General features: G+C 42.9%; 1 protein-coding gene across 1 annotated transcript; it reads left to right on the top strand.

Annotated features, from left to right (window-relative positions):
* Positions 1 to 7475: 7475 nt before the first annotated feature.
* On the top strand, positions 7476 to 22236 carry LOC311117739 (lecithin retinol acyltransferase-like; the record flags this gene model as incomplete). The annotated part of the gene is made up of 2 exons (XM_084192661.1): positions 7476 to 8078; positions 21102 to 22236. The coding sequence occupies 2 exons, from the start codon at positions 7476 to 7478 to the stop codon at positions 21246 to 21248; spliced, it is 750 nt and encodes a 249-aa protein (XP_084048787.1). The 3' UTR covers positions 21249 to 22236.
* Between the last annotated feature and the right edge of the window lie 791 nt (positions 22237 to 23027).

Below are 23027 nucleotides of genomic sequence, written 5' to 3'. Positions count from 1 at the left end.
CTGATGTGGTTTCAACAGGCTTCCCGTTGCGACGACCACGAAGATCCATCTGCTATCCCCGGCCCGCTAGCACGCACAATCAACAACCGTGCCTCCTGCTCGCCTGTGCTTTAGCAGCCTACGATCTGCTCCCGGACTTACTTAGTGATGTTCACTGGACCTTATGATCACTCAGCTACACAGCTGATGCCTGCTGGACTGTTCCTTTACACGGTACCCCATCCTGTTTATCTGTTTAGCCTCAGCCCAAAACTTTCGTCGCCATTACCAGTTGTTGTATTAGCCCTCTTGAATAACACCTGTGATTGCTTTATGCCTATCTCCCATGTCAATATGCCTAGCCTATTGCTATTTGGGTTAGTTCTTATTATACAATTGAGCCCAAAGTTCAGCTCAACCAGCCTCAGAGAGCTCCTTTGTCCCACCCCCCATACACGCAGAGACCGGCTCAATTGGTACCTCCAGTGATGCCATCTCTTTCATAGTTACCCAATGCTTAGGTGTACCTCCACTGTACTCATATCCTTCCATATCCTTATCTGTACATAATGCCCTGAATCTATTCTACAACACCCGGAAATCTGCCCCTTTTATTCTCTGTACCCAACGCACTAGAATACCAGTTCTTAAAGCCTTTAGCCGTATCCTTATTCTATTCCTCCTCTGTTCCTCTGGTGATGTAGAGGTTAGCCAAGGCCCTGTAGCCCCCAGTATCACTCCTACCCCCCAGGCGCTATCATTTGTTGACTTCTGTAACCGTAAAAGCCTTGGTTTCTTGCATGTTAACATCAGAAGTCTCCTCCCCAAATTTGAGTTATTCACTGCGTTAGCACACTCTGCCAACCCTGATGTTCTAGCAGTGTCTGAATCTTGGCTTAGGAAGGCCACCAAAGATTCAGAAATGTCCATTCCGAACTACAACATTTTCCATCTAGATAGAACTGCCAAAGGGGGCGGAGTTGCAATCTACTGTATGATAGCAGAGCGCTATCATACTATCCAGGTCTGTGCCCAAACAGTTTGAGCTTCTACTTCTAAAAATCCACCTTTCCAGAAATTAGTCTCTCACTGTTGCCGCTTTCTACAGAGCCCCCTCAGCCCCCAGTTGTGCCCTGGACACCATATGTGAATTGATTGCCCCCCATCTATCCTCAGAGTTCGTACTGCTTGGTGACCTAAACTGGGATATGATTAACACCCCGGCCGTCCTACAATCTAAACTAGATGCCCTCAATCTCACACAAATTATCAAGGAACCTACCAGGTACAACCCTAAATCCGTAAACATGGGCACCCTCATAGATATCATCCTGACTAATTTACCCTCTAAATACACCTCCTCTGTCTTCAACCAGGATCTCAGCGATCACTGCCTCATTGCCTGCGTCCGTAATGGGGCCACGGTCAAATGACCACCCTTCATCACTGTCAAACGCTCCCTAAAACACTTCAGCGAGCAGGCCTTTCTAATTGACCTGGCCCGGATATCCTGGATGGATATTGACCTCATTCCGTCAGTAGAGGATGCCTGGATGTTCTTCAAAAGTGCTTTCCTCTCCATCTTAAATAAGCATGCCCCATTCAAAATATTCAGAACTAAGAACAGATATAGCCCCTGGTTCACCCCAGACTTGACTGCCCTTGACCAGCACAAAAACATCCTGTGGCATACTGCATTAGCATCGAACAGCCCCCGCGATATGCAACTTTTCAGGGAAGTAGGAACTCAGTTAGGAAAGCAAAGGCTAGCTTTTTCAAACAGAAATGTGCATCCTGTAGCACTAACTCCAAAAGGTTTTGGGACACTGCAAAGTCCATGGAGAGTAAGAGCACCTCCTCCCAGCTGCCCACTGCACTGAGGCTAGGAAACACTGTCACCACCGATAAATCTACGATAATCGAGAGTTTCAATAAGCATTTTGCTACGGCTGGCCATGCTTTCCACCTGGCTACCCTTACCCTGGCCACCAGCTCTGCACCCTCCGCTGCAACTTGCCCATGCCCCCCCCCCCCCCCACTTCTCCTTCACCCAAATTCAGACAGCTGATGTCCTGAAAGAGCTGCTGAATCTGGACCCCTACAAATCAGCTGGGCTAGACAATCTGGATCCTTTCTTTCTAAAATTAGCTGCCGAAATTGTAGATCCAAACTGTTACAGACCTATATCCATCCTGCCCTGCCTTTCGAAAGTATTTGAAAGCCAAGTTAACAAACAGATCACCGACCATTTAGAATCCCACCGTACCTTCTCCGCTATGCAATCTGGTTTCTGAGCTGGTCATGGGTCCACCTCAGCCACGCTCAAGGTCCTAAACGATATAATAACCGCGATCGATAAAAGACAGTACTGTGCAGCCGTCTTCATCAACCTGGCCAAGGCTTTTGACTCTGTCAATCATCACATTCTTATTGGCAGAATAAATAGCCTTGGTTTCTTAAATGACTGCCTCGCCTGGTTCACCAACTACTTCTCAGATAGAGTTCAATGTGTCAAATCGGAGGGCCTGTTGTCTGGACCTCTGGCAGTCTCTATGGGGGTGCCACAGGGTTAAATTCTTGGGCCGACTCTATTCTCTGTGTATATCAATGATGTCACTCTTGCTGCTGGTGACACAGGTCCTAATCCAGGCACTTGTCATCTCCCGTCTGGATTACTGCAACTCGCTGTTGGCTGGGCTCCCTGCCTGTGCCATTAAACCCCTACAACTAATCCAGAATGCCGCAGCCCGTCTGGTGTTCAACGTTCCCAAGTTCTCTCACGTCACCCCGCTCCTCCGCACACTCCACTGGCTTCCAGTTGAAGGCCATGGTGCTTGCCTACGGAGCTGCGAGGGGAACGGCACCTCCGTACCTTCAGGCTCTGATCAGTCCCTACACGCAAACGAGGGCATTGCGTTCATCCACCTCTGGCCTGCTGGCCCCCCTACCTCTGCGGAAGCACAGTTCCCGCTCAGCCCAGTCAAAACTGTTCGCTGCTCTGGCACCCCAATGGTGGAACAAGTTCCCTCACGACGCCAGGACAGCGGAGTCACTAACCACCTTCCGGAGACACTTGAAACCCCACCTCTTTAAGGAATAACTGGGATAGGATAAAGTAATCCTTCTACCCCCACCCCCCTTACCCCACCCAAAAAATAAAAAATAAATAAAAATAAAAACATATTGTAAAGTGGTTATCCCACTGGCTATAAGGTGAATGCACCAATTTGTAAGTTGCTCTGGATAAGAGCGTCTGCTAAATGACGTAATTGTAAATGTAAATGTAAATGTGACTCTCAGATCCACCTCTATACAGACGACACCATTTTGTATACATCTGGCCCTTCATTGGACACTGTGTTAACAAACCTCCAAACGAGCTTCAATGCCATACAACACTCCTTCCGTGGCCTCCAACTGCTCTTAAACGCTAGTAAAACTAAATGCATGCTCTTCAATTGAACGCTGTTTGCACCCGCCCGCCCGACTAGAATCACTACTCTCGGCGGGTCTGACTTAGAATATGTGGACAACTACAAATACCTAGGTGTCTGGTTAGACCGTAAACTCTCCTTCCAGACTCACATTAAGCATCTCCAATCCAAAGTTAAATCTAGAATCGGCTTCCTATTTCGCAACAAAGCCTCCTTCACTTATGCTGCTAAACATGCCCTCGTAAAACTGACTATCCTACCGATCCTTGACTTCGGCGATGTCATTTACAAAATAGCTTCCAACACTCTACTCAGCAAATTGGATGTAATCTATCACAGTGCCATCCGTTTTGTCACCAAAGCCCCATAAACTACCCACCATTGTGACCTGTACGCTCTCGTTGGCTGGCCCTCACTACATATTAGTCGCCAAACTCACTGGCTCCAGGTCATCTATAAATCACTTCTAGGTAAATCCCCGCCTTATCTTAGATCATTGGTCACCATAGCAACACCCACCCGTAGTCTGCGTTCCAGCAGGTATATCTCACTGGTCATCCCCAAAGCCAACACCTCCTTTGGCCGCCATTCCTTTCAGTTCTCTGCTGCCAATGACTGGAACGAACTACATAAATCTCTGAAGCTGGAGACACTTATCTCCCTCAATAACTTTAAGCATCAGTTGTCAGAGCAGCTTACCGATCACTGCACCTGTACACAGCCCATCTGTAATTAGCCCACCCAACTACCTCATCCCCATATTGTTATTTACGTAGATATTTATTTTGCTAATTTGCACCCCAGTATCTCTATTTGCACATCATCTTCTGCACATCTATCACTCCAGTGTTAATACTAAATTGTAATTATTTTGCACTATGGCCTATTTATTGCCTTACCTCTATAACTTACTACATTTGCACACACTGTATATAGATTTTCTATTGTGTTATTGACTGTACGTTTTGTTTATTCCATATGTAACTCTGTGTTGTTGTTGTTTTTATCACACTGCTTTGCTTTATCTTGGCCAGGTCGCAGTTGTAAAAGAGAACTTGTTCTCAACTGGCTTACCTGGTTAAATAAAGGTGAAATAAAATAAATAATAATGACAGGACTGTTTCGTCCCAACCAGAAGCTTTTACTAAAAAGAAGGATTACTAAAGCCCCTTTCAAGGAGTGGGACACTAATCTGGATGCTTATAAGAAATCCCGCTACGACCTCCGACGAGCCATCAAACAGTCAAAACGTCAATTCGGGACTAAGATCAAATCCTACTATGCCGGCGCTGATGCTCGTCGGATGTGGCAGGGCTTGCAAACTATCATGGATTACAAAGTGAAACCCAGCCGCGAGCTGCCCAGTGACACGAGCCTAACAGACGAGCTAAATATCTTCTACACTCGCTTTGAGGCAAGCAACACTGACCCATGCATGAGAGCACCAGCTGTTCCAGACGACTGTTATCTCGCTCTCCGTAGCCGATGTCAGTAAGACCTTTAAAGTGTCTTCACTGTCATTTTCAACCTCTCCCTGACCCAGTCTGTAATACCTAAATGTTTCAAGCAGACCACCATAGTCCCTGTGACCAAGAACGCCAAGGTAACCTGTGTAAATGACTATCGCCCCTTAGCACTCACATCTATAGCCATGAAAGGCTTTGAAAGGCTGGTCATGGCTCACATCAACACCATCATCCCAGACACCCTCGACCCTCTCCAATTCGCATACCACCCCAACAGATCCACATATGACACAATCTCTATTGTACTCAACATTGCCCTCTCCCACCTGGACAACAGGAACACCTGCGTGAGAATGCTGTTCATTGTCTACAGCTCAGCGTTCAACACCATAGTGCCCTCCAAGCTCATCACTAAGCTCAGGACCCTGGGACTGAACACCTCCCTCTGCAACTGGATCCTGGACTTCCTGACGGGCCGCCCCCAGGTGGTAAGGGTAGGCAACAACACATCCGCCACGTGACCCTCAACTCGGGGCCCCTTCAGGGGTGCGTGCTCAGTCCCTTCTGTACTCCCTGTTCACCCACGACTGCCTGGACGCGCATGACTCCAGCACCGTCATTAAGTTTGCTGACAACACGATGGTGGTTGGCCTGATCACCGACGACATTAAGACAGCCTATAGGGAGGAGGTCAGTGACCTGGCAGTGTGGTGCCAGGACAACAACCTCTCCCTCAATGTCAGCAAAACAAAGGAGCTGATCATTGACTACAGGAAACAGAGGGCAGAGCACGCCCCATCCATATCGACGGTGCTGTAGTGGAATGGGTGGAGAGCTTCAAGTTCTTCGGTGTCACATCAATAAGCAATTATCCTGGTTCACACGCACCGACACAGTCGTGAAGAAGGCACGACAACGCCTCTTCCCCCACAGGAGGCTGAAAATATTTATCCTCAAAAAGTTATCCAGCTGCACCATTGAGAGCATCTTATCTGGCTGCATCACCGCTTGGTATGACGACTGTTTGGCGTCCGACCGCAAGGCGCTATAGTGTGTGTTGTCCATTTCATCACTGTGGCTGAGCTCCCTGCCATCCAGGACCTCAGAAGAAGGCCCTGAAAAATTGTCAAAGACTCCAGCCATCCAAGTAATAGACGGTTCTCTCCGCTACCACACGGCAAGCGGTAATAATGCACCAAGATTTTCCTGCGAAGAGACAGAATCATTAGATCATTTGTTTTGGTACTGTCCATTTGTAGGTTATTTTTGGTCACAGGTCCAAGAATGGCTGAAGGATTGCAATATTTACCTGGAGCTAACCCTGCAGATAGCACTACTAGGTGATCTGAAAAGTCATAGTCAATCGATCAATAAGATAATAATACTATTAGCAAAAATGTTTATTTTCAATTTAAAATCTGTAGAAACAATGAGAATAGCAGGGTTCAGAACTTTTGTAAAACATCACAGTACAGTTGAAAAATATATGGCAAATAGAAATCCAATATGGATGGTGTTAAGAGATAGATGGGAGGGGTTGAATGGAGCTGAAGGATGGGACTAATAACAACTAACAACAACTAATAACAACAAGATAACTAATGTAAAGCATACTGTGTCCATAATAAGTATATAGGTTATAGGTTGAGAGCTTTTGTTTAGTTTTCAACTAACAATTAAATGTGAAATCAACAATAACATTTACCATGTCCTTTAATTTTTGTTAAAAGTTGGGTGAAAAAAAGACAAAATGCCCTTATGTTGATGGCAATTGATGGCAATTTGCAAATCCAATCAGTTTTCCACATTGATTCAACATAATCACATTTATTTTGGGGGTTGAAATGATGTGGAAACAATGTTGATTCAACCAGTTTTTCCCCAGTGTAACCACACATGATGCAATAGGCCCGTTAGGCTATTTGACACTATAATAATAATATGCCATTTAGCAGACGCTTTTATCCAAAGCGACTTACAGTCATGCGTGCATAGATTTTTTTTTGTGTATGGGTGGTCCCGGGGATCGAACCCACTACCTTGGCGTTACAAGCGCCGTGCTCTACCAGCTGAGCTACAGAGGACCACTGTGATGCAACTCAGCAAAATTGCAGAATACCTTGTGGTATGCTAACTGTACCTAATTGTGATCTGCATGTCCTCTGCCTGTATGTATGCCCGATAACATATGTAAGAGGTCAACATTTAACATTTTAACATTTAAGTCATTTAGCAGACGCTCTTATCCAGAGCAACTTACAAATTGGTGCATTCAACTTAGGATAGCAAGTGGGACAACCACATCTTGATCACTGTAAGTGCACTTCTTCAAACAAGCAGCTGTGAGCAAAGTCAGTGCAATCAGGGACAACTACATCTCGATCACAACAAGCCGTTAGCCCTGTACGTTTTCACTCAGAACACCTACTACGTGACTACTCTGCGCTCAAACAGCAGCCAATCGGTTCGTCGAATCCCTCACGACGTCACCGAGGGCCCTGGTTGAAACTGACCGCTAGCTGAAGATGATAGAGGAGCGCGAGGCGAGGAGGAGAACGTCCCGAAAAACAAGGACAAGGAATCTCCTCCAATAAACATGTTTGATTCGCTCACATTAGTCCTGGAAAAAGTGTTCTTCCTCACTCACCTCAATGTCTTCAGGACCAGTCTGTTGTTTTCAGACACACAGAGAGCGAGAGAGAAGAATAGGGTTACACATCACTGCGAGAAAGAGGAGGGGAGAGAGGGGGTCCCGGATACCTCCACCGGCGCCGGACTCCCAGACTCCATATACCAACGGGGAGACTTGCTAGAAGTGCCCCGGACTTTATTCACTCATTTCGGCATCTATTTAGGGGACAACCGGGTGGCGCATCTGATTCCGGATATCTTGCCACTCTTTACAACCGACAAGCGTTCCATCCAGGTGATGGTAACGAACAAACGGTTAGTTCTCGGAGTTCTATCCAAGAGCGCCAGCATCCGGGTGGATACGGTTGAGGACTTTGCGTATGGAGCGTCAATTCTACTGAACACTATGGATACTACCGTGCAGAAACGACCGCTGGATGGCGAAGAGATCGCGAGGAGAGCGGAGAAACTGGTTGGGAAGATACCGTACAGCTTGCTGTGGAATAACTGTGAACATTTCGTTACTTATTGCCGGTATGGCATCGCAATCAGCATTCAGACTGACAAGGTAACATATTGATATTGGCTATTTCTTCTTTTTTTACGCACGGACGTTTTCAAGATGCCATCTCTCTGAAAAGTTATGTATTCCAAAGTACAGCTTGCTGCAAAATGATAACGGTGTTTTCCTAAATGGACCCACCCCACTGGTCACACACGTCAATTCAACTTCTATTCCACGCTGATTCAACGTAACATCATTGAAATTACGTGGAAACAACGTTGATTCAACCGGTGTGTGCCCAGTGGGACGTTGAATAGATTATCCATTTGGTGTGCATCCTGTGTGCGCGATTGGAACTGTTGCGCGCTGGTGATATGTTTTCAAAGAGCAACGCTGCAGGACTCTGTCCATTCCTATAACTAGTTGCAGAATTTGAATATTGAAATATTAATTTATAGATTAAGTGAATGCTGTGAACTAATAATTGCTGGTTTAGGTGATAGGCCTATATGCCTTGATAAAAAAAAAAGTTAGCTTACTTTGAATTTGATTAATCTCAAGCCAAATAGGTTAAAAGGGGTCATTAGCCTACTTTACTCTGTGAGCGATGCTAAATGATGCGCATCAATATGGACCAATAGGTTTCTATAACAATGACCGCATCCCAAATGGCACCCTATTACATACACTCTTAGAAAAAAGGGTTCCAAAAGGGTTCTTCGGCTGTCCCCATAGGAGCACCCTTTTTGGTCCCAGATAGAACCCTTTTGTAGAACCCTCTGTGGAAAGGGTTCTTCATGGAACGTCAAATGGTTCTACCTGGAACCAAAAGGGTTCTACCTGGAACCAAAAAGGGTTCTTCAAAGGGTTCTCCTATGGAGACAGCCAAATAACAATTTTAGGTTCTAGATTTTTTTCTAGGAGTGTAGATAGGCCTATTATGGTGCACTGATTTAGGTGAGAGTCAAAAGTAGTGCCCTGCTCTGGTCAAAAGTAGTGCCCTGCTCTGGTCAAAAGTAGTGCCCTGCTCTGGTCAAAACTAGTGCCCTGCTCTGGTCAAAAGTAGTGCCCTGCTCTGGTCAAAACTAGTGCCCTGCTCTGGTCAAAAGTAGTGCCCTGCTCTGGTCAAAAGTACAGCCCTGCTCTGGTCAAAAGTACAGCCCTGCTCTGGTCAAAAGTATTGCCCTGCTCTGGTCAAAAGTACAGCCCTGCTCTGGTCAAAAGTAGTGCCCTGCTCTGGTCAAAAGTAGTGCCCTGCTCTGGTCAAAAGTAGTGCCCTGCTCTGGTCAAAACTAGTGCCCTGCTCTGGTCAAAAGTAGTGCCCTGCTCTGGTCAAAAGTACAGCCCTGCTCTGGTCAAAAGTACAGCCCTGCTCTGGTCAAAAGTAGTGCCCTGCTCTGGTCAAAAGTACAGCCCTGCTCTGGTCAAAAGTAGTGCCCTGCTCTGGTCAAAAGTAGTGCCCTGCTCTGGTCAAAAGTACAGCCCTGCTCTGGTCAAAACTAGTGCCCTGCTCTGGTCAAAAGTACAGCCCTGCTCTGGTCAAAACTAGTGCCCTGCTCTGGTCAAAAGTACAGCCCTGCTCTGGTCAAAAGTACAGCCCTGCGCTGGTCAAAAGTTCAGCCCTGCTCTGGTCAAAAGTAGTGCCCTGCTCTGGTCAAAACTAGTGCCCTGCTCTGGTCAAAACTAGTGCCCTGCTCTGGTCAAAAGTAGTGCCCTGCTCTGGTCAAAAGTACAGCCCTGCTCTGGTCAAAACTAGTGCACTATGGTGAATAGGGGGTCATTTGGCATGCAGACAATGATTTGGCCATGTGTGCTGGGCTGCAAAACGGGATCAAACTCCCCCTTACCCCATGCCCTAAAAAAAAGACAGACCGACATGAAAATGTGGACCAGACTTAGTGAGAAAACTATGGAAAGACAATTTATCATCAAAGTATTTAAAAATAGGCAGTTTGCACTACTTTGGGTTGATAGGCTGACTAGGCTTCTGAGTCTGCGTGTCTGGTGAGAGCCTGGGGCTAGCTTCAGTGTGTCTGTCTGTTGCTTTTAACGGTTGTTCTCAGAACACCGGGCAGAAAGAAGTCGTTCTGAAAAAAGCTCTCAGTTCTTAGCGCGTCCTGTTCCTTCTGTTCCATTGGCTCTACTAACATGCGAATTGAGGTATGTCCCAAATGGACCTTGGTAAAATTGGTTTGATATTCACCAGATGTTCGGACCTTAAAAACTTCAATAGCGGTCAAACGATTTGAGCTAGCTGTCAAACAATAGCTACCTCAGGTTAGGCTCTTTTATGAAGGAAAACAACGGGTACAACATTGCACAGGTCTCATTTTTCCCCATTCTGTCCCGAGTTTCATAATCACATGGCAACTGTGTAGGCAGCCTGGTGCACCGTCAATTCAACGAGTTAGGGACAGTCAACAAAGTGCACGATCACAATATTCAAATTTCAATAGATCTTCAACCATGTGACGTAGCAACCTAATTTCAGCAGTCAATTATTCCTTACATAGAGAGGCATGTTGCACACCCTTTGCTTTTCTCATAAAATTATTCCAACAATTGTATATATATTTATTTAAAAAATCACTTACAATTCAATAGCTCCTTGATCACATGACCTAGGCACCTCAAACCAACTTTGTATTGTTCACAGGGCAGGGACCATAGACATAGAATGAATAGAAAGGGCCTCTCCATTCAATTCAATGATGGCATAATGGGTGGACTGGAAGGCATTTTGAGTGTACCCATGCCAGGAAGTAAAATGAGGAAGTGTACCCTTCAGTCAGGGCTGTGATTTGTTGAGTCAACTCAACTGACATTACAAAAAAATACATTATATTGCATGAGCACATCAGTTAGCGTCACGTGAATGAACATTCTACATTACCATGGCAATCCAGCATCAGTTGATATAACATTACATTTACGTCATTTAGCAGACGCTCTTATCCAGAGCGACTTACAAATTGGTGCATTCACCCTATAGCCAGTGGGATAACCACTTTACAATTTTTTTTTATTTTTTTTTGGGGGGGGGTGGGGGGGTAGAAGGATTACTTTATCCTATCCCAGGTATTCCTTAAAGAGGTGGGGTTTCAAATGTCTCCGGAAGGTGGTGAGTGACTCCGCTGTCCTGGCGTCGTGAGGGAGCTTGTTCCACCATTGGGGTGCCAGAGCAGCGAACAGTTTTGACTGGGCTGAGCGGGAACTATGCTTCCGCAGAGGAAGGGGAGCCAGCAGGCCAGAGGTGGATGAACGCAATGCCCTCGTTTGGGTGTAGGGACTGATCAGAGCCTGAAGGTACGGAGGTGCCGTTCCCCTCACTGCTCCATAGGCAAGCACCATGGTCTTGTAACGGATGCGAGCTTCAACTGGAAGCCAGTGGAGTGTGCGGAGGAGGGGGGTGACGTGAGAGAACTTGGGAAGGTTGAACACCAGACGGGCTGCGGCATTCTGGATGAGTTGTAGGGGTTTAATGGCACAGGCAGGGAGCCCAGCCAACAGCGAGTTGCAGTAATCCAGACGGGAGATGACAAGTGCCTGGATTAGGACCTGTGCCGCTTCCTGTGTAAGGCAGGGTCGTACTCTCCGAATGTTGTAGAACATGAACCTGCAGGATCGGGTCACCGCCTTGATGTTAGCGGAGAACGAAAGGGTGTTGTCCAGGGTCACGCCAAGGCTCTTCGCACTCTGGGAGGAGGACACAATGGAGTTGTCAACCGTGATGGCGAGATCATGGAACGGGCAGTCCTTCCCCGGGAGGAAGAGCAGCTCCGTCTTGCCAGGGTTCAGCTTGAGGTGGTGATCCGTCATCCATACTGATATGTCTGCCAGACATGCAGAGATGCGATTCGCCACCTGGTTATCAGAAGCGTTATTATTGCGTCACAATACCAGGCAGCCATTGTGAGTGTACCCATGAGTTACCTCAGCTGACCCTCAATTGAAAACAGGTAGAGAGGTTCAGCAGTTTCAATTACTTGGGGACTGTTACAGACAGAAGCTTTAACTTCACTGAAAACACTGTACATTTTACACTTACAGTGCCCTCAGAAAGTATTCAAACCCTTGACTTATTCCACATTTTGTTGTTACAGCCTGAATTCAAAACGGATTAAAACAAAATTCACCCATCTCCACACAATACCCCATAATGACAAAGTGAAAACTTGTTTTGAGAAATGTTTTGCAAACGTATTGAAAATGAAATACAGAAAAATCTAATTTACATAAGTATTCACAATCCCTTTGCTATGACACTCCAAATTGAGCTCAGGTGCATCCAATTTCCTTTGATCGTCTTTTGAGATGTCGCTACAACTTAATTGGAGTCAATTGGAGTCACCTGCAGCCAATTCAATTGTTTGGACATGATTTAGAAAGAAACACACCTGTCTATATAAAGGTCCCATAGTTGACAGTGCATGTCAGAGCAGAAACTATACCATGAAGTCCAAGGAACTGTCCATAGATCTCAGAGATAGACTTGTGATGAGGCATATATCTGGGGAAGGGTAAAAAAACATCTGCCTGATGAGGCATATATCTGGGGATGGGTAACAAACTATTTCTAGAGTGTTGAAAGTTGCCAAGAGCACAGTGGTCTCCATCATTGGGAAATAATATGTAACTACCCAGACTCTGTGTAGAGCTGGCCATCCGACCAAACTGGGCAACCGCGCAAGAAGGACCTTGGTCAGGGAGGGGACCAAGAACCCAATGATCACTCTGACAGAAATTCAGAGTTCCTTGGTTGAGATGGGAGAACCTGCCAGAAAGACAACAGTCGCTATAGCACTTCACCAATCTGGGCTTCATGGTAGAGTGGCCAGACGGAAGCCACTCCTGAGAAAAAGGCACATGACAGCACACCTGGGGTTTGCAAAAAGGCAAGTGAAAGACTCTGAGACCATAAGGCAAAAAAAAATCTGAGACAAAAATCGAACTCTTTGGCCTGAATGCAAAGCGCTATTGTCTGGAGAAAACCAGGCACAGCTCATCACCCGTCTAACACCATCCCTACTGGGAAGCATGGTGGTGGCAGCATCATGCTATGGGGATGCTTTTCAGCGGCAGAGACTGGGAGACTGGTAAGGATAAAGGGAACAATGAATGGAGCCAATACAGGCAAATCCTTGATGAGAACCTGCTTGACCTTAGACTGGGGTGAAGATTTATGTTCCATCAGGACAGTGACCCCAAGCATACAGCCAAAGCAACACTGGAATGGCTTCAGAACAAGAATGTGAAAGTCCTCGAGTGATCCAGTAAAGCCCAGATTTGAATCCCAGCTTCTTCCAGAGCCTCTGGTCTGAAATACAGAACATGAGGCGGCAGCTTCTTCCAGAGCCTCTGGTCTGAAATACAGAACATGAGGCGGCAGCTTCTTCCAGAGCCTCTGGTCTGAAATACAGAACATGAGGCGGCAGCTTCTTCCAGAGCCTCTGGTCTGAAATACAGAACATGAGGCGGCAGCTTCTTCCAGAGCCTCTGGTCTGAAATACAGAACATGGGGAGGCAGCTTCTTCCAGAGCCTCTGGTCTGAAATACAGAACATGGGGCGGCAGCTTCTTCCAGAGAATCTGGTCTGAAATACAGAACATGGGGCGGCATCTTCTTCCAGAGCCTCTGGTCTGAAATACAGAACATGAGGCGGCAGCTTCTTCCAGAGCCTCTGGTCTGAAATACAGAACATGGGGTGGCAGCTTCTTCCAGAGCCTCTGGTCTGAAATACAGAACATGGGGAGGCAGCTTCTTCCAGAGCCTCTGGTCTGAAATACAGAACATGGGGCGGCAGCTTCTTCCAGAGCCTGCCCTCTGGTCTGAAATACAGAACATGAGGCGGCAGCTTCATTACCACTGCAATCCGGCTGCTCAACTAGAACAAGGAGCTATGGGAATTCTAATGAAAACATTTACTAATAAATTAAGGCAATAGATATTCATCCACTTTTCAGTAAAACAAAAGGGTGTGCAACATGCCTCTCTATGTAAGGAATAATGGACCGTTGAAATTAGGTTGCTAAGTCACATGGTTGAAGAGCTAATGACATTTTAAAGTTTCAAACATTTATATAAAATCGTGTAAGTGCTTTATGGGAAAACCAAAAGGTGTGAAATGTGTTTCCCTACCCTGTGAACATCCCAAAGTTTGTTTGGTCATGGTCAAGGAGCTATTGAATTGTAAGTGATTTTTTATATATATATATATATTTATAATTAAATGCATAATTTTATAAGAACATGCCTCATTATGTAAGGAATAATGGACAGCTGAAATGTGGTTGCTACGACACATGGTTGAAATATGAATATTGTGATCATGCACTTTGTTGACAGTCCCTAACTCGTTGAATTGACGGTGCACCAGGCTACCTACACCGTTGCCTATACGTTACCATGTGATTACGAAACTCAGGTTGGAATCGGTAAAATAAGACCTGTGCAATGTTATACAAATTGTTTTCCTTCATAAAGAGCCCGAGGTATGTAGCTCAAATCGTTTTCACGAGTTATTGACGTTTTGAAGGACCAAATGTCTGGCGAATATCGAATCTCAAAACCAACTTTACCACAGTCCCAAACTGCACCCTAGTCTTTATGTAGTGCACAACTTTTGACCAGTTTTTATCAAGTGCACTACTTTTGACCAGGGCCCATTCAATGGAGCAATGGAGCTGGCAAGAGAACAACCAGATCTGGGGCCCGCTGACCAGACTAAAATTCAACCTCTTTTCAAGTTCAAGTTTTTTGTTGTTGTTGTCATATACACATGATTTACATGATTTACATGAAATAAAATAATAAATAAGAGCTCAATTAATAAAAGAAAGTAAACTAGAATACAAATGTAGCATTTAATTAATTTAACATTTAATAGAAGAAGGCACAGAAAGGAATTGAAGATAATTAGCCAACACCTCTTTTAGAATTCAACGTCTATTACACATTGGTTCAACGTCATTTCATTGAAATGACTTGGAAAACAACTTTGATTTTAACCAGTGTGCACCCAGTGGGACTTCACTGGCTTAATGTTAGTGGGAAATCTGGGTCATTAGTCATTTCTCAACAAAATGAGAGAGAGAGAGAACAACGGCCCCATTGAAGCCGTTTCAACACATCAAATCACCGCAGGATTTGGGGACAGGATTTTCAGAGTTGAGGCCTGGCAGCACCGTGGCCGGGAGGGAAGGAGCTGAGTTTTAGACTAACCATGATTCCCCCCCCCAAAAATTAGCCCTGCTCTGGACTGGATGGAAACGTATTCAATGACTTTAGACATCAAATATTTGTAACACAGACGAGCTACTGCGGAGCAGAATCAGGGACTGTAGCACTTGCATACTTCAGAACCAGTGAGAGACTGAGACATACTTGTAGATATCCTCATAACCACAGAAATGTGTTTTTTGTCCTAAATGAATGTTTTATCTTGCCAAAAGGACCAAGTCATAACAAACTGTGCTTTAACTGTTAGTGGCCAAATGTACAAATGTTGTGTATATCGTGACATCATTATGGCACTCAAATACTACAGGGCAAAACATTTAACACGTATTATATTCTCCTCTCTGTGAGATAGTATACTACAGGGCACAACAATTCTCATCTTCCCCTCTCTATCACTATAATATAAACCATGAGGTGTACTAAAGTCCTCATCTTCCCCTCTATCACTATAATATAAACCATGAGGTGTACTAAAGTCCTCATCTTCCCCTCTATCACTATAATATAAATGATGAGGTGTACTAAAGTCCTCATCTTCCTCTCTATCACTATAATATAAACCATGAGGTGTACTAAAGTCCTCATCTTCCCCTCTCTATCACTATAATATAAACCATGAGGTGTACTAAAGTCCTCATCTTCCCCTCTATCACTATAATATAAACCATGAGGTGTACTAAAGTCCTCATCTTCCCCTCTATCACTATAATATAAACCATGAGGTGTACTAAAGTCCACATCTTCCCCTCTATCACTATAATATAAACCATGAGGTGTACTAAAGTCCTCATCTTCCCCTCTATCACTATAATATAAACCATGAGGTGTACTAAAGTCCTCATCTTCCCCTCTATCACTATAATATAAACCATGAGGTGGACTAAAGTCCTCATCTTCCCCTCTATCACTATAATATAAACCATGAGGTGGACTAAAGTCCTCATCTTCCCCTCTATCACTATAATATAAACCATGAGGTGTACTAAAGTCCTCATCTTCCCCTCTATCACTATAATATAAACCATGAGGTGTACTAAAGTCCTCATCTTCCCCTCTCTATCACTATAATATAAACCATGAGGTGTACTAAAGTCCTCATCTTCCCCTCTATCACTATAATATAAACCATGAGGTGTACTAAAGTCCTCATCTTCCCCTCTATCACTATAATATAAACCATGAGGTGGACTAAAGTCCTCATCTTCCCCCCATCACTATAATATAAACCATGAGGTGTACTAAAGTCCTCATCTTCCTCTCTATCACTATAATATAAACCATGAGGTGTACTAAAGTCCTCATCTTCCTCTCTATCACTGTAATATAAACCATGAGGTGTACTAAAGTCCTCATCTTCCCTTCTCTATCACTATAATATTAACCATGAGGTGGACTAAAGTCCTCATCTTCCCCTCTGTATAACTATAATATAAAACATGAGGTGTACTAAAGTCCTCATCTTCCCCTCTCTATCACTATAATATAAACCATGAGGTGTACTAAAGTCCTCATCTTCTTCTCTAAAACTATAATATAAACCATGAGGTGTACTAAAGTCCTCATCTTCCTCTCTATCACTATAATATAAACCATGAGGTGTACTAAAGTCCTCATCTTCCCCTCTCTATCACTATAATATAAACCATGAGGTGTACTAAAGTCCTCATCTTCCCCTCTATCACTATAATATAAACCATGAGGTGTACTAAAGTCCTCATCTTCTCCTCTATCACTATAATATAAACCATGAGGTGTACTAAAGTCCTCATCTTCCTCTCTATCACTATAATATAAACCATGATGTGTACTAAAGTCCTCATCTTCCCCTCTATCACTATAATATAAACCATGAGGTGTACTAAAGTCCTCATCTTCCCCTCTCTATCACTATAATATAAACCATGAGGTGTACTAAAGTCCTCATTTTCCCCTCTATCACTATAATATAAACCATGACATGTACTAAAGTCTTCATCTTCCCCTCTTTCACTATAATATAAACCATGAGGTGTACTAAAGTCCTCATCTTCCTCTCTATCACTATAATATAAACCATGAGGTGTACTAAAGTCCTCATCTTCCCCTCTATCACTATAATATAAACCATGAGGTGTACTAAAGTCCTCATCTTCCTCTCTATCACTATAATATAAACCATGAGGTGTACTAAAGTCCTCATCTTCCCCTCTATCACTATAATATAAACCATGAGGTGTACTAAAGTCCTCATCTTCCTCTCTATCACTATAATATAAACCATGAGGTGTACTAAAGTCCTCATCTTCCCCTCTATCACTATAATATAAACCATGAGGTGTACTAAAGTCCTCATCTTCCCCTCTATCACTATAATATACACCATGAGGTGTACTAAAGTCCTCATCTTCCCCTCTATCACTATAATATAAACCATGAGGTGTACTAAAGTCCTCATCTTCCTCTCTATCACTATAATATAAACCATGAGGTGTACTAAAGTCCTCATCTTCCCCTCTATCACTATAATATACACCATGAGGTGTACTAAAGTCCTCATCTTCCCCTCTATCACTATAATATAAACCATGAGGTGTACTAAAGTCCTCATCTTCCTCTCTATCACTATAATATAAACCATGAGGTGTACTAAAGTCCTCATCTTCCCCTCTATCACTATAATATAAACCATGAGGTGTACTAAATTCCTAATCTTCTTCTCTAAAACTATAATATAAACCATGAGGTGTACTAAAGTCCTCATCTTCCCCTCTCTATCACTATAATATAAACCATGAGGTGTACTAAAGTCCTCATCTTCCCCTCTATCACTATAATATAAACCATGAGGTGTACTAAAGTCCTCATCTTCCCCTCTCTATCACTATAATATAAACCATGAGGTGTACTAAAGTCCTCATCTTCTTCTCTAAAACTATAATATAAACCATGAGGTGTACTAAAGTCCTCATCTTCCCCTCTTTATCACTATAATATAAACCATGAGGTGTACTAAAGTCCTCATTTTCCCCTCTATCACTATAATATAAACCATGACATGTACTAAAGTCCTCATCTTCCCCTCTATCACTATAATATAAACCATGAGGTGTACTAAAGTCCTCATCTTCCTCTCTATCACTATAATATGAACCATGAGGTGTACTAAAGTCGTCATCTTCCCCTCTATCACTATAATATACACCATGAGGTGTACTAAAGTCCTCATCTTCCCCTCTCTATCACTATAATATAAACCATGAGGTGTACTAAAGTCCTCATCTTCTTCTCTAAAACTATAATATAAACCATGAGGTGTACTAAAGTCCTCATCTTCCCCTCTCTATCACTATAATATAAACCATGAGGTGTACTAAAGTCCTCATTTTCCCCTCTATCACTATAATATAAACCATGACATGTACTAAAGTCCTCATCTTCCCCTCTATCACTATAATATAAACCATGAGGTGTACTAAAGTCCTCATCTTCCCCCCTATCACTATAATATAAACCATGAGGTGTACTAAAGTCCTCATCTTCCCCTCTATCACTATAATATGAACCATGAGGTGTACTAAAGTCGTCATCTTCCCCTCTATCACTATAATATACACCATGAGGTGTACTAAAGTCCTCATCTTCCCCTCTCTATCACTATAATATAAACCATGAGGTGTACTAAAGTCCTCATCTTCTTCTCTAAAACTATAATATAAACCATGAGGTGTACTAAAGTCCTCATCTTCCCCTCTCTATCACTATAATATAAACCATGAGGTGTACTAAAGTCCTCATTTTCCCCTCTATCACTATAATATAAACCATGACATGTACTAAAGTCCTCATCTTCCCCTCTATCACTATAATATAAACCATGAGGTGTACTAAAGTCCTCATCTTCCTCTCTATCACTATAATATAAACCATGAGGTGTACTAAAGTCCTCATCTTCCTCTCTATCACTATAATATAAACCATGAGGTGTACTAAAGTCCTCATCTTCCCCTCTATCACTATAATATAAACCATGAGGTGTACTAAAGTCCTCATCTTCCCCTCTCTATCACTATAATATAAACCATGAGGTGTACTAAAGTCCTCATCTTCCCCTCTATAACTATAATATAAACCATGAGGTGTACTAAAGTCCTCATCTTCCCCTCTCTATCACTATAATATAAACCATGAGGTGTACTAAAGTCCTCATCTTCCCCTCTATCACTATAATATAAACCATGAGGTGTACTAAAGTCCTCATCTTCTCCTCTATCACTATAATATAAACCATTAGGTGTACTAAAGTCCTCATCTTCCCCTCTATTATTATAATATAAACCATGAGGTGTACTAAAGTCCTCATCTTCCCCTCTATCACTATAATATAAACCATGAGGTGTACTAAAGTCCTCATCTTCCTCTCTATCACTATAATATAAACCATGAGGTGTACTAAAGTCCTCATCTTCTTCTCTAAAACTATAATATAAACCATGAGGTGTACTAAAGTCCTCATCTTCCCCTCTCTATCACTATAATATAAACCATGAGGTGTACTAAAGTCCTCATTTTCCCCTCTATCACTATAATATAAACCATGACATGTACTAAAGTCCTCATCTTCCCCTCTATCACTATAATATAAACCATGAGGTGTACTAAAGTCCTCATCTTCCTCTCTATCACTATAATATAAACCATGAGGTGTACTAAAGTCCTCATCTTCCTCTCTATCACTATAATATAAACCATGAGGTGTACTAAAGTCCTCATCTTCCCCTCTATCACTATAATATAAACCATGAGGTGTACTAAAGTCCTCATCTTCCCCTCTCTATCACTATAATATAAACCATGAGGTGTACTAAAGTCCTCATCTTCCCCTCTATAACTATAATATAAACCATGAGGTGTACTAAAGTCCTCATCTTCCCCTCTCTATCACTATAATATAAACCATGAGGTGTACTAAAGTCCTCATCTTCCCCTCTATCACTATAATATAAACCATGAGGTGTACTAAAGTCCTCATCTTCTCCTCTATCACTATAATATAAACCATTAGGTGTACTAAAGTCCTCATCTTCCCCTCTATTACTATAATATAAACCATGAGGTGTACTAAAGTCCTCATCTTCCCCTCTATCACTATAATATAAACCATGAGGTGTACTAAAGTCCTCATCTTCCTCTCTATCACTATAATATAAACCATGAGGTGTACTAAAGTCCTCATCTTCCCTCTATCACTATAATATAAACCATGAGGTGTACTAAAGTCCTCATCTTCCCCTCTATCACTATAATATAAACCATGAGGTGTACTAAAGTCCTCATCTTCCCCTCTATTACTATAATATAAACCATGAGGTGTACTAAAGTCCTCATCTTCCCCTCTATCACTATAATATACACCATGAGGTGTACTAAAGTCCTCATCTTCTCCTCTATCACTATAATATACACCATGAGGTGTACTAAAGTCCTCATCTTCCCCTCTATTACTATAATATAAACCATGAGGTGTACTAAAGTCCTCATCTTCCCCTCTATCACTATAATATAAACCATGAGGTGTACTAAAGTCCTCATCTTCCTCTCTATCACTATAATATAAACCATGAGGTGTACTAAAGTCCTCATCTTCCCCTCTATCACTATAATATAAACCATGAGGTGTACTAAAGTCCTCATCTTCTCCTCTATCACTATAATATAAACCATGAGGTGTACTAAAGTCCTCATCTTCCCCTCTATCACTATAATATAAACCATGAGGTGTACTAAAGTCCTCATCTTCCCCTCTCTATCACTATAATATAAACCATGAGGTGTACTAAAGTCCTCATCTTCCTCTCTTTTTCGTTGTAGTTCTGTGATTGGCTGAAATCTGTCATCCGGGATCATAGGAGTGCTCCGCTGACGGCGTTCCTGGGAATTCTGTCTATCCTCTATCTAGGAACCTACAGTGCCCTTCCCGCCCTCGTCATCCCCTTCACCCTCTGGATGGCTGGCTGATTCTGGACATTCCATAATGAATATGGAATTATTGAATTTCGATAATATGTATATAGGTGTATGTTATTTTTTAAACCGTTCCAGAAAATGGGTAGCAATGACAGCACTATGACGCTGTCCAGCTACATTATCTCAGTCTAGTATGTCATTCTCTCAATACGTTTCAGACCACTAAAATACCATCCATCTATAACCATTGTAACACTTCATACTGTATTTTGTTATGTAAATAAATACCTGTACATTGTACTGAGACTGACCTGCATGTGCGTGTGTGTGTGTGTTTGTGTGTGTGTGTGTATGGAGTCAATAATTAATTTCGCCTGACCCATTTCTTTCTGTCTTCCACCACTTTCACACAGTAATCATTAATTATATAACCTACCATTGTTGTGGAAGGATAGTTGGAGAGGAGGGATCAAGCCATTGATTCATTCATTCCTCTCTTCTCCCAGCCCAGCATGCAGAACGACCTGAGTCTGACCAGAGTCTAACAGGGGTGGACTGGCCACAGGACAGTTCGGGCAAATGCCAGATGCGCTGGTCCATTTTTAGCCAAGTGGCCTGTCTAAATATATAGTTCTTTCTTTTGTTCAAAGGTATCATTATTTGGCAAAAAATGTGGGCCTTATGGAAAAAAATAGGCCAATGTGTTAGAAATGCCCTTTCCGATTTCTGGTCCCAGTCCGCCCCTGGAGACTAACGGTCCATTATACTGTGGTATGGGGAAATAAAAATGTACATTCGGTCTAGCCTGGTCCCAGACCTGTTGGTGCTGGCTGGCCAACTCAGGTGTGACAATTACCATAGGAGTTGGCAAGACAGCACAAACAGATTTGGGACCATGCAACATTTTCTCCCTGACTAAATACGATGAACCTGGGCAAGAGTTAGGCTGCATTGAAAATGGCACCCTATTCCCTATAGAAACATCCAGGTAGAAACAATTTTTTCCACCATAATTTGCAAATAAATTCATTAAAAATCCTACAATGTGATTTTCTGGATTTTTTTTCTCATTTTGTCTGTCAGAGTTGACGTGTACCTATGATGAAAATTACAGGCCTCTCTCATCTTTTTAAGTGGGAGAACTTGCACAATTGGTGGCTGACTAAATACTTTTTTTCCCCACTGTAGATGTTCTACTGAGATGTAGTCATTTAACAGCATTCTGACATAGATGTTCTACTGAGCAGTAGTCAATGAACAGCATTCTGACATAGATGTTCTACTGAGTTGTAGTCAATGAACAGCATTCTGACACAGATGTTCTACTGAGATGTAGTCAATGAACAGCATTCTGACATCTGATAGAGAGAGAGAGCTAGATGGAAATGGTTTTAAGGTGGGTAGGAAGGAGGTTGAGGGGAGAAAGAGAGAGAGAGAGGGAGAGAGAAAAGACATGAAGGAGGAGAGAGGTCTTGGGAGAGAAAAGGAACAAGATGTAAAGAGAAATGGTTTAAAGTGAGAATGGGTGAGCAGTTTGAATATAACTTTTTTTGTGTGGGTGATGAGCTTTAATACTTCAGATAGATTGTAGGTTCTTTCAATGTAATTCTCTGCGTCATTTCCAAGCAATCATTTCCAATCCAACCAATCCCCCATGTTTATTTATTACTCTTTGTTTAATATGTATTTTCCCCTACGACCCCCTCCCCTAATTGGAGTAAACTAATTAAATATATTTTCCTTCTTAATTATTTTACCCTAACCCTACGACCTCTCCCCTAATTGGAGTAAACTAATTAAATATATTTTCCTTCTTAATTATTTTCCCCT

The sequence above is a fragment of the Coregonus lavaretus genome (assembly GCF_964263955.1).
Source record: "Coregonus lavaretus genome assembly, contig: HAP1_SCAFFOLD_572, whole genome shotgun sequence".
In the NCBI taxonomy this organism is placed as follows: Eukaryota; Metazoa; Chordata; class Actinopteri; order Salmoniformes; family Salmonidae; genus Coregonus; species Coregonus lavaretus.
The sequence above is the reverse complement of the archived record's forward strand: the minus strand, read 5'-3'. Positions and strand labels throughout refer to the sequence as shown.